This window comes from Pogona vitticeps, chromosome 5 (assembly GCF_051106095.1).
Source record: "Pogona vitticeps strain Pit_001003342236 chromosome 5, PviZW2.1, whole genome shotgun sequence".
Lineage (NCBI taxonomy): Eukaryota > Metazoa > Chordata > Lepidosauria > Squamata > Agamidae > Pogona > Pogona vitticeps.
The window spans coordinates 108,389,947-108,406,388 of record NC_135787.1 but is presented as its reverse complement, the minus strand read 5'-3'; the positions used below and the strand labels follow the sequence as shown (position 1 = coordinate 108,406,388).

The 16,442-nt window shown below is 40.4% G+C and overlaps 1 protein-coding gene across 2 annotated transcripts in view; it reads left to right on the top strand.

Annotated features, from left to right (window-relative positions):
- The window catches only part of ELAPOR2 (endosome-lysosome associated apoptosis and autophagy regulator family member 2), a 95,344-nt gene that overhangs the window by 62,547 nt on the left and 16,355 nt on the right, over nucleotides 1–16,442 (top strand). The window contains exons 6-13 of one of the 2 annotated variants that reach the window (XM_073000799.2): nucleotides 628–733; nucleotides 4,989–5,141; nucleotides 5,681–5,769; nucleotides 8,494–8,674; nucleotides 9,303–9,431; nucleotides 11,213–11,303; nucleotides 14,349–14,451; nucleotides 15,640–15,777. In XM_073000799.2, the coding sequence (XP_072856900.2) occupies nucleotides 628–733; nucleotides 4,989–5,141; nucleotides 5,681–5,769; nucleotides 8,494–8,674; nucleotides 9,303–9,431; nucleotides 11,213–11,303; nucleotides 14,349–14,451; nucleotides 15,640–15,777 (990 nt within the window). The remainder of the gene's footprint in view (nucleotides 1–627; nucleotides 734–4,988; nucleotides 5,142–5,680; nucleotides 5,770–8,493; nucleotides 8,675–9,302; nucleotides 9,432–11,212; nucleotides 11,304–14,348; nucleotides 14,452–15,639; nucleotides 15,778–16,442) is intronic. The other variant, XM_073000800.2, reaches the window with a different exon arrangement.

The window sequence follows — 16,442 nt, the reverse complement described above, 5'->3', positions numbered from 1 at the left end:
GCACAATCCCTTATTTGCAGTTTGAAGTCATACGATAAACAAAAGTCGCTGCCCTGTAACTTTGCCATGTGACTTCCTCAATAGATGGCTGTAGGCAGTCGTTTCCCCTCTGCTGACAGAAAGTTTTATAATCCAATGGAAGTATCTGGAAGTGGAACCGGAATAATTGTCAGATTTTCTTCCCTTGCCCACTGCCCCACACCATCTCCCACTGGGTTTTCTAGGGGTGGGAGTTACAAGGACTTATTGGGGGAGAGAGGAGGAATTACTGAAATCCCCCCCCCCTTCTGCAGATGGATGCTTCCATTGGATCACAGAGCCTTCTGTCAATAGAGGAGCATGGCGTGGGTACAACTGAGGGCCAAATAATACAGGTAATCCATCAACAATGTATCTGAATGTCAGAGGAAGAACTATTTGCCAATTAGCCTGCTTTGTTTTATGACTGGGCATCAGGAGATAAACACAGGCTTCGCATGCAATGTATGATTGTACAACCAGAAATGTCTGTCTGAATCATTGTTTCTGGAGGCTGCCCATTCTCCCAAAGCGTACTCTGTTTTATCATTAATCTGTGTCAACGTGAGGCTTGTATAATGATTGTTCCATCTCTTTTCCTCCCTCAAGGTAACACTAAAATCAGGTACTAATATATTATACTGGAGAACAACAGGGATCCTTATGGGTTCGCAGGTGGTGAAGCCTGTACTAGTTAAAAACATCACAATTGAAGGTATAAAATATAGTATGTATAATGATAATTGTATGGAAAGTTTTGAAAAATATTGTTACAGCTCAGTGGTGTTTGTTATATATATTGGCTGAAATCCTTCGGTTTAGGGTAGTATGTCACAACAGTAGGCCCATTTAGTAAATGGGGATTTGGTGAGTCAATTCTATAAATTCAAATGGGCCTATTCTAGTTGTGACTTACTTTAGTGTAATAAATAGCAGTTAAAGGAGGTCCATCTGAATCAATGGAATTTACAGAGGAGTTCACTCACCAGATCACCACTGATTCTGTGGGCCTATTCTTGCGCAACTTACAGTCTCTGTATGGGGCATGGGGTGAGTCAAATCCCAAGCAAAAACAAGACAATTTTGCTATTTTTTCTAAAAGAAGAACTGGTGGATAGCTCAGTGGCTTATGTCTCTGGTTGCACAGCCAGAGACTGGGAGTTCGATTCCCCACTGTGCCTCCATGACAGAGGCTCGACTTGATGATCCATCAGGTCCCCTTCCAGCTCTGCAGTTCTAAGATTATTTATTTGTAAAGGAACAATTGCTCAGTTATGTGTGATGGTCATTATGCACTTCTATATGTATTCTTTTCACAACCAATGTTTTTGTTTGAGGAGAATGTTATAGATCATTTCAGTTTTAATTTATTAGCTTCTAGTCTTTCTCACTGTCCTCCAGGCTGATGCTATTGCTTTGAAACAATGTTAAGAATTGTGTGGCTTACCCATTTAGGTCTTTATCGGATCCTTTACTTGAAAGTTGAAGGGTGACACCTGCTGGGAATAGCTAGATGTGCAGAGAGAATAATATATATCTGTTTACAAAAGGGTCTGTATTTGTGCTACTTTGTCTCTATACCATCTGTTCTCTTACTCAGTTGGCTGAAAAGAAAGATTATTTAAAATCTGTTATCTGTGACAGGGAACTTTCAACATGATGACTTCCAAGACCACTCTTCCAACTCATTCATTGATGTCAGGGACAGTGCTTAGAATGCTCCTTTTTTTAAAAAAAGCAATTCATTGCTTGCTAGTCTTTATTTCTAAAGTGTAGTTCATTACCTATGTTGTTGTTGTTTAGTCGTTTAGTCATGTCTGACTCTTTGTGACCCCATGGACCGGAGCACGCCAGGCCCTCCTGTCTTCCACTGCCTCCCAGAGTTTGGTCAAATTCATGTTGGTAGCTTCAGTGACACTGTCCAACTATCTCGTCCTCTGTTGTCCCCTTCTCCTCTTGCCCTCACTCTTTCCCAACATCAGGGTCTTTTCCAGGGAGTCTTCTCTTCTCATGAGATGGCCAAAGTATTGGAGCCTCACCTTCAGGATCTGTCCTTCCAGTGAGCACTCAGGCTTGATTTCCTTTAGAATGGATAGGTTTGTTCTCCTTACAGTCCAGGGGACTCTCAAGAGTGTCCTCCAGCACCACAATTCAAAAGCATCAATTCTTCGGCGGTCAGCTTTATGGTCCAGCTCTCACTTCCATGCATCACTACTGGAAAAAAACCGTATAGCTTTGACTATTTGGACTTTTGTTGTCAAGGTGATGTCTCTGCTTTTTAAGATGCTGTCTAGGTTTGTCACTGCTTTCCTCTTAAGAAGCAGGTTCTTTTTAATTTCGTGGCTGCTGTCACCCTCTGCAGTGATCATGGAGCCTAAGAAAGTAAAATTTGTCACTGCCTCCATCTCTTCCCCTTCTATTTGCCAGGAGGTGATGGGACTAGTGGCCATGATCTTAGGTTTTTTTTATGTTGACCATTTTTCTGCTCCCCTCTTTCACCCTCATGAAGAGGTTCTTTAATTCCTCCTCACTTTCTGCCATCAGAGTGGTATCATCTGCATATCTGAGGTTATGGATATTTCTTCCAGCAGTCTTAATTCTGGCTTGGGATTTGTTTTTGAGATTGTATCACAGTACAGCTTTTCCCATTCTTTTGTTGACTATGAGGGCCACTCCATTTCTTCTACAGGATTCTTGCCCACAGTAGCAGATATGACAATCATCTGAATTACATTCCATATTTCTATGCAGTATTTTTCTTTGCAGCATCGGACTTTCCTTTCACTTCCAGGCATGTCCGCAGCTGAGTGTCCTTTCAGCTTTGGCCCAACCATTTCATTACCTCTGGAGCTACTTGTACTTGTCCTCCGCTCTTCCTCAGTAGCATGTTGGACGCCTTTTGACCTGAGGGGCTCATCTTCCAGTGTCATATCTTTTAGCCTTTTGTTTCTGTCCATGGAGTTTTCTTGACAAAGATACTGGAGTGGCATTGCCAGTTCCTGCTCTAGGTGGATCGCGTTTACTCAGATCTCTCCACTATGTCCTGTCCATCTTGGGTGGCCCTGCATGGCATAGCCCATAGCTTCTCTGAATTACTCAAGCCCCTTCACCATGACAAGGTGATCCATGAAGGAGATCATGACAGCTACCCAGCTTCAAAGGTAGATGGTGAATCCAGAACTAACCACAGCGTAGGATAGCATATCATATCCAGGTTGCCAAATAACTTATCTGTTAACAACGTGGCCCTTCACATTGTTTGAAGCTTGAATGAAGAAGCTTGAATGAAAATGTAAAATCCCTACAGTCATATGTTAAACAAAATGTTATGTTACTTGAATATGCAAAAAACATGTAGATGTGCATCTCGGAGAAGTTGTTCTTTGATGCCCCATGAGACATGGTGGTGGTGTCGTACTGGAGATGCCATTCTTTCCTGCAGCTCCTTTTTAGTGGGTTAATGGGTGCTGACGACTGCTGCCTCTTACACATCTTAGCAGTCTGCTGTCTGAAGTGATAATCAGTCTCTTTCCTAATAAAGCCTATGTGTGTAACCAAGTTCTCTTTCTCTTCCACATCATGCTAGAGTCCATAGAGTCCATTGGCAGCCCAGAACAAACCTAGCTGCCAGGGGGAAAAAACCCCCTGCAAATCCACCTTAGGAGACTTCTTTCTCTCTTTGCCTGGGTCCTGAGCTGATTCAGACTGAATGCTAGGTGTGTCAGAGGAAGTGTAGGTACTTGGTGTCACAGTCAATTTGGATCTTATTTAATCCCATCCTTCATCTGTTACATACATTGTGACAAGATCTTATAATAAACATATTTAGAAGCCTTAAAATAGTTTCTGAAATTTATGCAGCCAAATTGTTAACTGGGGCTAGTTAGAGGGGACACATAACACCCCCTGTTACAGCAGCTCCACAGGCTGCTGATCCTCTCCTAGGCACAAAGTGCTGCTTTTAGCCTATAAAGCCCAACATGGTTTGGATCCAAGCTATCTCAAGGATTGTGTCTCCCTTCATAAGCCTGCCTGGGTATTAAGAAAATCAGTGGTTCCATCACATTCAAAGGTGCATTTGGTGGGGACATGGGAGAGGACCTTCTCTTTCACTGCACCTAGACTTTGGAACTCCCATCCACAGGAGGCCAGATTGGCCAAATCTTTGCTGTCCTTCCACAAGCAGACAAAGACCTTTCTCTTCAGGCAAGCTTCCTCTCAGTGATTGGTTGTCTGAGAGGAGGTTTTAAGTGGAGTATTGTGCCTTGTTGCTTTGAATCTGTTTTTTGGTGTTGATTTTGTTTACCATGTTGATTGTGGTATTTGTTTGACTCTTTTTAATATTTTTATATTTACTGTTTTTAAGCTCTTATACATTGTCATTTTACGATGTAAGCCACCTTGGTTCCTTTTTAAAGATAAAGGTGGGATAAAACATTTAAAGTAAATAAAATAAATAAATAGCTTTTTGATGCTATTGGGATGTTTTGTATTTAGTCCAAAGCACATGCTTAGTGATTTTGTGTGGATCAGGTGAAAATAATGAGCAGTCTACTCATTTATCACCTTTCTAGTCTAGTCTGCCCATTCCCCAAGGAGCCTTGAATGGCTTCCAATATCCTTACCTCAATGACAGAAACCATGTTTTTGTGGGAAAGGTTCCGCGTTCACTGACATCTCCAATTACCAGGCAGCAAGTGTTGCAACAGATCTCTTTGCAAGCCCTAGGAGAGCTATTGCCAGTCAAGAAGAGACTGTCCTGGCCCAGTAACATGAATAGTAATGTATGCTAAAGTAGTTTTCTAATGGTGTGGTAACCCAGGGAGTATCCCAGCTGAATAGGGCCCTATTTCTTCTTGGTCCAGCATTTCCATCACAACACACTTGCTTCCCAGAATTGCTCTGGAATGTACGTCCATGTGTTTCTGTACTTGTAGAATTGCTACATTTCTATGTATTTTTTTTAACAGGGGTGGCCTATACCTCTGAATGCTTTCCCTGCAAACCTGGCACATTCAGCAACGTATCGGGGTCTTCCACATGCCAGGTGTGTCCTCGAAATACCTACTCGGAAAAAGGTGCTAAGGAATGCACCAAGTGTGAAGAAGAAACACACTATGCAGGTACTGTGTAGGTACCAAAGACAATGGAAGGCTGTGTCCAGTTCAGACCTATGGTTTAACTTCATATGCTGCCATGAATTTCTTCAAGCCAATCAATATTGTTGATGCTGGCTATTTGTTTAATTTACTTAATACAGCATGAATTTCCCACCTCGCTTAGCAAAGTGTACCGGCAGTTACAAATCCATGGAGAACACAGTACAACATATTAGCACTGTTCAATCATAATTCTCAAACAATGTAATAATTACATGCTGTCAAGTCAATCTTAACAAGATTTTCTAGTTACAAAGTACTCTGAAATGATTTCTCAGTCCCTCCTTCTGCTGATGCTCAAGGACTGTGCCGATTGCTTTTGGCTGCACGGGTGGCAGGGCACATTGCTCTATCCGCCACACATACTGTGATCAATCTCAGCTGGTCTGTCTCCTGGGAGGCTTCAGAAGATGCAGAGGAGAAAATGAAGGAATGGGCTTAACTAAGTCATATTGTTTCCCATGAATTCAGTGATTATTTTGTTAACTATGATTTGCTTTCAGATGAAGGATCAAGCCAGTGTAAGGAACGCCTTCCATGTTCAAACAAAGATTTTTTCCAAATCCACACGCCGTGTGATCAAGAAGGGAAGGTGAGTGTCAGCAGGCAGGCTATCTCAGAACTGTTCTTTCCAGGAGACCTCACTGTCTTCAGTGAAGCAGGTTGCACCTCAGGGACGCAAAGCCAGATTGCACCTCAGGAACGCAAAGCCAGATACTTCTGAGTTCTCTTCTCTACCTCTAAATTTGCCTTGTGTGTAATATCTTGGTTGTGTCACTTAATACCTTTAAACAACTGGATTGCAAAACCCATGTCATCTCTGATGTAATAGCTTAGAGTATCAGATGAGTCTTTCATTGCGTGGTTGACCCTATCTCATTTATGGAGTTTCATGTGGGGTTCGGACAACATGCTCTTTCTCTTGCAACCTTCCTTTGTTTTCCTGTTGCGTCTACTTTTTTCTTTCTGCAGATAAGCTATAAAGGAAAAAGAGGGAAAATAGTTGGAGAACACCTGTGTAATGTCACCCTATAAGCCAAAGGCAGCCTATGACTTGATCACTTTTTGGTTGAAAGTCCTCCTTGTTCAGACCATGAGCTTCCCCTGGTAGGAGCTGCCCACCTGGAAGTGCCCCCTCTCCTTCAATAGCCACATTAGTCACTTCACCTCCAGAAACTGTCAGGAACAAACATAATTGCCACACTCTTCTATAGTATACCCTGATAGGGTGATACCACACATTAAAGAGGCTGCATATTTCCTGCCCTTATAATATTTTCTCTCTAGGCATGTAAATCTTTCAAAGCTTCATGCCTGAGAAATTAGACATGCCAATATTTCTCTCCTGATGACCAATTATAAAACAAGAGAAACTTAATTCTGAAAACTGCCAATTGAGATGAACTTGTCTTAAAACCAATAGGCAATGTTTTGCTTCCTCAGGAAACTTTGCTTCTCATGATGTGTTGATTGTGCTGTCTACTTCAGCCCATAATCTGCTAAAAAGGAAGAGAGTGAAAGGTTATACAATTCCTTATGATTGGAAGCATTAAGAACTATTCCTTTCGAAGAAGCTACACATTTCCCATTCTGCTCTCTTCTACCAACCCAGTGAAACTTGGCTGGCTGTCCCTGCTTTCTTTGCATAAGAATGTGCAATTAATAATAGGGATCCTTTACATTAATTTGTCCTTTGCAGTCTCTCATCTTTCCTGTTCTGCTTTTTCTATTTTTGAGATAGCACTAAAACATTTTTCTATCAATTTTCCAATTTGAAGTTGATGCCAAACGTGAAATGAATGTGCACATGCTAGATAAATAAACATTACATTTTCAAGATTTGATATGAAGTTTGGCACCCATGATGGGAAGAGTTACTTCATTTGGACCACAACCCCAGCCTGTCTTCAATTTCTGCAGTCGAACTTGACGTTTGATAGTATGTGACAATGGGCTTTTGATGGAATTAGTTAATACTATAGTTGGCTTGTTTACTTGTCTCAACAATGAAAAACAGATGGGTGTTGGTGTCAAAATTAGGTTCCAAAATCTGAATGTTGAATTTGGAGATTTTAAAAGGTTTAAAAGCTAAATTGCCAATTTGGACAAAATTAAAAATTACATTCTAGCACTGGTTTACAATACATGTTCCGAAAGCATCATGGAACACCTGTATTGTGTTGAAAAATTTGCCTTCTCCCACTCCTTGGGAATGCAGTTGACTCAGGCAATACGACACCTGGAAAGAGATAAGGTGTTATGTTGTTTAACTCACTAGGTTAAAGGGCTTTGCTGTGGAGCCAGGGCTGGGAGTTTGCATTCTTGCTGTGTTTTCTGGGAAACTAGCCAAGTGAGGTCATCTGGCACGTATGTGGCTGATAGAGTTATATGCCCTGTAACCTATGCCACCAGAAATAAGGAGTAGTAAATAGAAGCATGCTATTTTTTATGGGGAGGGGAGGTGTGTGTTTTTTGGACTCCCAACTCCCAGACCCACGGACTTAAATGTACACCTAAAATTCACCCACATGGAACAGGGCCCACTTCAGAGGCTCCTCAGGCCTGTGTTTCCAGTTGTCAATGCACCAAAATGGAAGATGCCGCTGTGCTTTTGTAGTATTCCTGGTGCCCTTCGCTCCTCTGTTATCCAAAAGAATATGCCTGCAAAAGGAAGATCTGAATGCGTGTAGACTCTTCCTATGGCCTGATACTCAGGAGGATTGCCTCTGCAAATATGGAACCAACATAGGCATGGGAGGGAGGTTGGCAGGACTAGTAGAAGGCATGCTAGTTGGGCAGTGGGGTCAGGGAGCATGAGCCCATTTTCCTCCTCAATAAATAACTGTGTAAAAGAAAATGCCTGAACAATATTTCTCTTTCTGTGTACCTAAGTGTCAAATTATATGATAGAGTTAGTATATCATAGCTGTTCCAATCAGACTTGCAAATAAGCATGATTGCCCATGTTTACCTCACAATGACTAATCCCATAACAAGCTAATTTGCAACATAAGGAGATGAGAAAGCTTGTGCTATGACAAAGAGGCACTGTTCAACATTTAGCAAGCTCCTGATTCTCACAATTCACGTATCTGTACAATTCAACTCTAAGGGTTTGTCAACTGGCATTCTCTTTGTTTTATACAGGACATTGCTCTTGTTTTTTTTTGTTAACTTAATAGTATTTCTTCCTCTCCGTTCTGCCTAAAAAAATATGAAGCATGGCTTTACGCCTAGAGAAAACATTGATAAAACTTTAGCCCTAGTGAAAACATTACTTTTTTTCAATTTATTTAGTTGTTTTTTTAAATTTCAGACTCAGCTCATGTATAAATGGGTAGAACCTAAGATCTGCAGGGATGACATCCCTGAAGCCATGAAACTGCCCCCTTCGGGAGAGAGGAAAGAGTGTCCACCTTGCAACCCCGGTTTCTACAACAATGGATCATCCTTCTGCACTCCTTGTCCTCTGGGCACATTTTCTGACGGCACAAAGGGTATAATTAAAACTCTATATCAACAATTGGTTATTTTCTTGAACTGGAGACTGACAATCCTTTCCATCCAATGTTTCAAATATGACATGGAGACTGTTACCTATGGTCTTACTTGTCCACTCCACTACTGACAATGATAAAATGGAATCTTGTACTGTTTTAAAAATCTACAAAAACCATCTCACCAAAGACTGAAGTCATGTTTGATTTCTCTCTGAAGCAGTTACTTCACTATATGTAACCCATTTTCTGAACAATTGCCTTTACTGATATATTTAATTTTGCAGTACTTTGTATGTTTGCTACCTAACATAGGTGCCTTTATTTAAGATATATATAATATATAAAATAATATATAAAATAATGTAGGATACTCATTCAGGGGTTATGTCCTCTGTCCTCCCTTCTGTATTTGGTGGGTTTTAAGTGTTCTTTTTAATTAGGAGACTTTCATGTGTCAACATTTTTAATGAAGAATTCCGTGACACTCTTCTATACTCTGATTAAGAAGCTTCTTTAAACATGAAGAAACACCCAAGAATGGCGTGTTCTTGTGTCATCTAGGAAATAGGTTCATTTTATATCAATGTATTCAATGAATATCTTTTAACTTTTTCTGTTCTTGTAGACTGCAAAGCCTGCCCTGCAGGTACAGAACCAGTGCTCGGACTGGAGTATAAATGGTGGAATGTGTTACCTCTCAATATGAAGACTTCTTGTTTCAATGTTGGAAATTCAAAATGTGATGGAATGAATGGTGAGCTAGGCTTTTCTTGTTTCTATGTCCAGCTTCTTGTTTCTTTGAATTTCTTGAGAGCTGGTGTAATGATTGAGGACTCAAATTGCATATGAGGTCTAGTTCATCATCAGGAATTGTGTTTGTATAATCTCTTCATTTAATTACAGGAGTGGGACAAAAATGGGGGAGACTACTGATGTTCATTGGGTCACAGCATGTTTACAGTATGCATGGAAAATAAATGCATGATCCTGGTGATTCCCCCTGACTTTGAAGCTTAGAAAGTGCTTCCAACAGGATTGATGCCATTGGGAACATTATCCAAAATCCTTGTAAGCACACCTAGGAGGGGTCATTTGAATCATGATTAGGGAGTTAGGGTTAAACCTTCTCTCTCACATGCTGTGGTCGCAAGGAAGATCCTGGCATCCCAGCAGCACCTGTAATAATTAAAAGAAGAAACTGAATGTATTCCTAGTGACACGTCATGTGGCGTTTGGCCCTAAGGATCAAATTACATGTTAAAGAAAATTTTGTATTTCCTCCACCATTTTGCCTCTGGGGAAATTCCTGCAAAGCTTTGTGAGTGAGAAGTCAGACTTTCAAATGTAACCTGTGTTTGCCTTCCATTGATCAATCGGAAAACAAAACCAAGATAATTTGCAATATGAGTAAGTGAAGAAAGTGTACTGGAATGAACAGATGTATTTTACCTCGTAAGGGAACTCTGTGTCTACTGAAATAGAGGGTAGCCATGTGGTCCAAACAAAGTGAAATGCAAGTGCTAAAATAGGCAATTCCTTTATGGACCACTAAAAAAAAAAATCATCATACAATACACAAGCTTTGATGGATAAAAACACCATCAGGTTTGTACCTGATACAGTGAGGTGCTCCTTGTATCATTCAATTTGATCCTTTGATAATAAGTGTATTTAACTATTTATTTATTCAATTTATACACCGCCCATCTAGACCGAAGTCTACTCTGGGTAGCTAACAATAAAATATAAAAATAAAAACAATATAATAAAATAGAGGCAACTTAATAATATAAATCAAGATGACAAAAGTAATTAAATGATGACAGGAGGGAAAGCCTGCCTAAAGAGCCAGGTCTTAAGTTTGCTCTTAAGAACACCCAGCGAGGGAGCCAGGCAGATCTCTGCGGGCAGATTGTTCCAAAGGTGTGGGTGGAGGCATTGCTGAGAAAGCCCGGTTTCTTGTAAAGGGTGTGCCTCAAGAAGTCTTCAAATCTTATTGGTTCATGGTTGTAGGCAAGACCATGTTACTTATCCACTGTCTTTCATATGTGATGGAGAGAATAACACTACCCCACATTAATGGTTGCTGTAAAGTTTAATGAAATGATACATGCTATTCAACTTGAGAAGCTCTCTGTGAATACCAAACTTTACTGATTCGCTCTTATTTATGATCACCAGTAATTAATAAATTGTTTCATCATTTTACCCCAATTAATCTTCATCATTGAAGGGAAGGTTAATCAACTTTAATAGGAGTTGTGATACATCTGACTAAACTGCAAATTCATTTTCTTGAATGTTAAAATGTTTTTTAGTTTGAGAAAAATCAATCCCTTACGTTGACACCCTTGGATCTCAGTCAGAGTGAGCTTGATTAGGTGCTCTGAATTTAGGTGAATTGAATTTGTGGAATTGATTGGTCAATTTGAATATTTTCTCCTTTGGGATTATCTTTAATTTTTAAAAAAATATGTATTAGAAAATTATATCTAATCTGTCTTTTTCAATAATTTCCCCCCCTTCAATTTCCAGGTTGGGAAGTAGCTGGTGATCATATCCGCAGTGGGGCTGGAGGTACAGATAATGATTATCTGATTGTAAATCTTCATATACCAGGATTTAAGTAAGGAATGGTTTAATTATTGAATTTTAGAAACATACAGTAACTCAGGCCATGGTCACACCCAAAATGTTTCTCAGTTACTCCTCATGAATTTCAACCCTTTTTTTGGGGGGGGATGGGAGTTCAGATGATGCACAGCCATTACCAGTTCTATTGGCCCATTCCCTGCTATCTCCATTCCAAATCCAGCCCACTGGGAGGCTACTACTATACAGTGGTGCCTCGCAAGACCAAAGTAATTTGTTCCGCGAGTAGCGCTGTCTTGTGAAATTTTCATCTTGCGAAAAGCGGTTTCCCATAGGAATGCATTGCAATGCATTTCTATGGGAATGTCGCAAGAAGAAAATAATTCATTTGTCTTGCGAGGCATCAATCTTGCGAAAAACATTTGTCTTGCGAAGCATGGCCATAGAAGAAGCCATCTTGTGAGGCATCACAGCGATCGCAAAAACAATTCGTCTTGCGGGTTTTTCGTCCCGCGAGGCATTCGTCTTGTGAGGCACCACTGTATTTGTTCCACATTTCACCACACAGTACAACGGCCATTCCATTGAATGTGTACTACTAAATCAATTCATTTCCTTTACATTGGGAATGTGGTCCCACCTCCCTCACCTGCTGTTGTTTGACTCTCTTAATTTTAAAAAAGTTAATTTTGAAACAGGGATGTCAGTGCATTGGTATGCTTCTGTCAAATACAACTTGAAATAAGTGAAGAGGGTTTTCTTAGCTTGCCACCCACAGCATGCTTCTGCTAGGTGATGCTATGAAGACAATGTACTTTCAAGGTATTCTTGAAGCATGGGTGATTTACTGACACACTGACATAGCCACACAATTTTTTTTCCAAAAAAGGAACAGAACAGATAAATACACAAAAAAGGAAGTGGATATTCCTGCTTGAGAGGTGTAGATGAATGCACCACATCTAATTTATCCTAGAAAAAGCAGAATGGTTTAAAAATGTATGAGCCACTGTCACAAGGTATATGCCATGTGACCACAAAGCGTGACTATACAGGAAGCAGAAAATGCGAGAAAGAAGAGGGGGGACATTCCTCTAGTGTGACCACGGCCTCATTTCTTTTCTTTCTTGCACAATATATCTTGTCTCGTACTGGTTTATGCTTAGACTACATAGGAAGAAAATTATAAACAGGAACTGAAATGTAGAAATCCATATGAAACACAATGGTGTGGCAAGGAATACTGGAGTCTGTTTCTGGTAGTTGCAGTTATAGTCATTAGTGTGCACTCCGGTGTCTTCCTCAAATGATAAGATTTAGATTGGACTCAGGACATAATCCAATGGGCAGCTTTTTAAGTTGACATTTGAAGTAAAGGAACCTACTTTGCATCCTTAGATACCCAGTATGGTGCATTGGACAGAGTGATGGATAGAGTGAACCCACAGGACATGTGGGTTCAAATCCCCACTTGGCCATGGAAACTTACTGGCAGGGGATAGTGTGGTCAAAGCCTTCCTTAAATATGCTACTACCTTGAAAGCGCTATTAGAGTCTCTATAAATTGGGTGGCACATGGCCCTGCATTCTTAGCTGTGTAACCACATAGAATTTTATGTAGTATCTTAGTCTGGACAATGAGAGGGAATCTTCAGTTGAAAAAGAAACTTATAAATTTTTTATTCTAATATTGGGTTTACGGAAAAGCTGAATTTTGGCTAAGCACAGGAAGAATGAAGGTGGACAATGAAAAAGGAAGTAATCAGGCTGTGGGTTGTCAGTGCAGAGAAGGGAGAGGAGGGGTAATGTCATCCTTGCCATGGAACTTTGGGGATTCCATGAATAAACTAGGCAGCGCACTGCAAGATGGGGCAAACAGAAGCAAGAGTCCACTCGTCAGTATTTGGTTTCCCATCCTTGACCTGATGGTTATTTATTTATTTATTTATTTAAAATATTTCCCCCACCTTCCTCCTTAAAAAGGACCCAAGGTGGCTTACATCATTAAAAGACAATATTAAAGCTAAAAACAACGAGTATACAAATATGAAAAAGGAACAAACACCACTCAGAGAAGTCGAAAAGACAGGTAGTACTAAAAACCCAGTCGAAGTGGTAATGCATAACAATCCATCTAAAGATCACACTCAGGTGTCACTGAGAGAAAGCTTGCCTGAAGAGGTCTTTGCCTGCTTGCAGAAGGATAGCAAAGATGGGGCCAGTCTGGCCTCCTGTGGGAGGGAGTTCCAAAATCTGGCAGCAGCAACAGAGAAGGCCCTCCTGTTTCTCCTTTGGACACACCTACTGGGATCTCTGCAAAATTGCTAGAGTAGGTTGGTCTTCGTTTAGTTCTTAAAGACATTTTTTCTGCCCTTAAATAAGATTCAAGTTGTCTTGATCCAGCACAGATATTGTATGCCTTCATTTTAAAAGATTTTTGATTATAGCATCATGTTTTGTAAACCTAATGCATGAGGGTCGAACATAAAGAGTTTAGTAAACTGGAGAAAAAAAAATAGAATGTCTGAGGCTGAAAACTATTGAATCCCACTTCAGGAAATGACTGCAAAGTTTCAGAATAGAATACAGTAGGACTGCCTTATCCACAGGATCAGTATCCCCTGATTCACTTAGCTACGGTTTGAAAATATTAAAGATATTAAAAGAAGAAGAAAAAAACAGAAAAAAATTTTACATGTATTACCAGACCTGACCACTAGAGGGTGTGAAAGACTATGCTATCAATACCTGTTAGTGGGGAATATATAGTTTGGTCTCTGTTGCCCTCTAGTGGCCAGTTCTGGTAATCCATGTGAAAATATTTTTTTCCTGGTTCCCCTCCCTCTCTCTATATAGAGTTTGCTATTACCTGTGGTTTTCAGTATCCATGGGAGGGGGCTTGGAACTAATCCCCAGCAGATATGGAGGTCCTATTGTAGTAATAATATGGGTAACTTGACAGCTTGTTGCTTCTTTTTTTTTATTTTTCCTAAACACGTTGGGATCATAAAATGTAATTGGTTGTCAAATGTCTTTTAAAAACAACTTTTATTTATTTAATTCTCTCTCTGTTGAGCAGGCCTCCAACGTCAGTAACAGGGGTAACAGGTTCAGAGCTTGGACGGATCACTTTTGTTTTTGAGACCATTTGCTCAGCAGATTGCGTGCTGTATTTCATGGCGGTAAGCAACACCATGGTCAGAGCTGACGAAACAAGTGCATTGGGTAGTGTGGGTGGCATATAAATAAAATAAATAAAATAAATGTCTGTATGTTATTTCTATTCCTTGGTATTCACCTTCCTCAGCTGTATTAGTATGATTATCCTTATATGTAAATATTTTTCAAGTAAAAAGATGTTCCTGATACGAATAATTTATTTGCTTATCTGGGGCTCTTTAGCACATAAGGATGTGCGCTGAGAACAGTGATAGGAAAAGTTACTTTTTTTAAGACTGCAGCTCTCAGAATACCCATAAGAACATAAGAAGAGCCCTGCTGGATCAGGCCAAGGGCCCATCCAGTCCAGCTTTCTGTATCTCACAGTGGCCTCACCAGATGCCTCTGGGAGCACACGAGACAACTAGACACTTGTCTCCTGATACCCCTCCCCTGCATCTGGCATTCTGAGATACCTTCCTTTTACACCTGGAGATTATACTTCCACAACCTGCGATGGACTTTTCCTCCAGTAATCTGTGTAACCCCCCTTAAAAGTCATATTTGGTCAGCGTGCCACTTTGTTATTCTGGCTTGGGTATCCTGGCAATTGTAGCTCCCCAAAGTAAACTTCCCATCTTTTGGTGGAATGGAGGTCCTATGGCTCAATAGTGCAGTCACATAACTTGTCTAGGGGCAAACTTCATGTTCCATTATTTTGCTATTAGCTATTGAAATATAAATGTCTGTACTGTTCTCCTAGGAAGGATGTACTAGGCTTTAATAAAGGTGTGTGTTCCAGTCCCAAACATTTTAACAGGGACTTGATGAGAGATTGGTTTTCTGGTTTTCCACATCTTTTCCAAGGAGTGACATCTTACAGACCACTGTAATCACAAAGAATATGTTTGTTTGTCTAGATTATTCCCTGTTGCTGCTGGTGATGGTGTTGGACAGTGGATAAAGGGGAAATTTCCAAAAGTCTCTCTCTCTCTCTCTCTGTGTGTGTGTATGTGTGTACGCATGCATGCATGTTTTGGTCAACAGGGGACTAGTCATAGGGCTTTTCTTATCATAGGCTGAGTAAGCAAACCCGGGACTTCTTTGCTCCCTCTTGTTGCAGAGAAGAGGATTGGCATGCTTGCATTGATGAGCAACTACAATTCTTCTCGTTAACATTACATTTTATATTACATATCCGTTGTTTATAGGACATCAATAAAAAGAACACAAATGTAGTGGAATCCTGGAGTGGAAGGAAGGAGAAACAGTCATACACACACATAATCACCAAAAATGCTTCTTTTACATTCACTTGGGCCTTTCAGAGAACAAGCCAAGGCCAAGATGTAAGTATTTTCAGGGAACAGTACTTTCTTCTTTGTGGTCTCCTGTGATTCATACACATGTGTGGTAGACCATTGGAATCTTCTAGGCCCCGTATGCCCAATGCTTTCTCCTCTCACTAGCCTACTGCACATGCCCATCCTTTGCACCCTTTTTGTCTGCCACAACAGTAACACCTCAGATTCTAATGTCTGCTTAAAACTTACACTCTTCCCAGTTTACTTACTTTACTTCTCTTTTGTCCATATTTTTATCATTTAAAACAGAAAACAAGAGTTAGCTTGTTGTCCTTTTAGAACCCACCTTTCCCTCCTTCATTTCCTCAGTGGTTTCCTGCCAATTTTTTATGACTACCGCAACCTTTATGAAAAAGTATACCAACGGCTGAGGAAAAAATCCCTCAGCAAGATGCACCTTCTAAATGCCTTTGTTGCCTTGGCGAGGGGCATTTAGTAAAAAATTGTGCTATTTGTAAGGGATTTTCAAAAATATTGCTCCACAATCATGAGTTCGGTTTAAAGTTGCTTTTATGGGAGAAGTCCCTGAAGGAAGTTCATTCCGTGTTGACTGATGCTGAACACAGAGATTCTGTTTCGGCTGTTGAGGCCACCGAGACCAATTCTACTTTACCTCACGTTGCCACTCCTACTCAAGACTTACCTCCAGT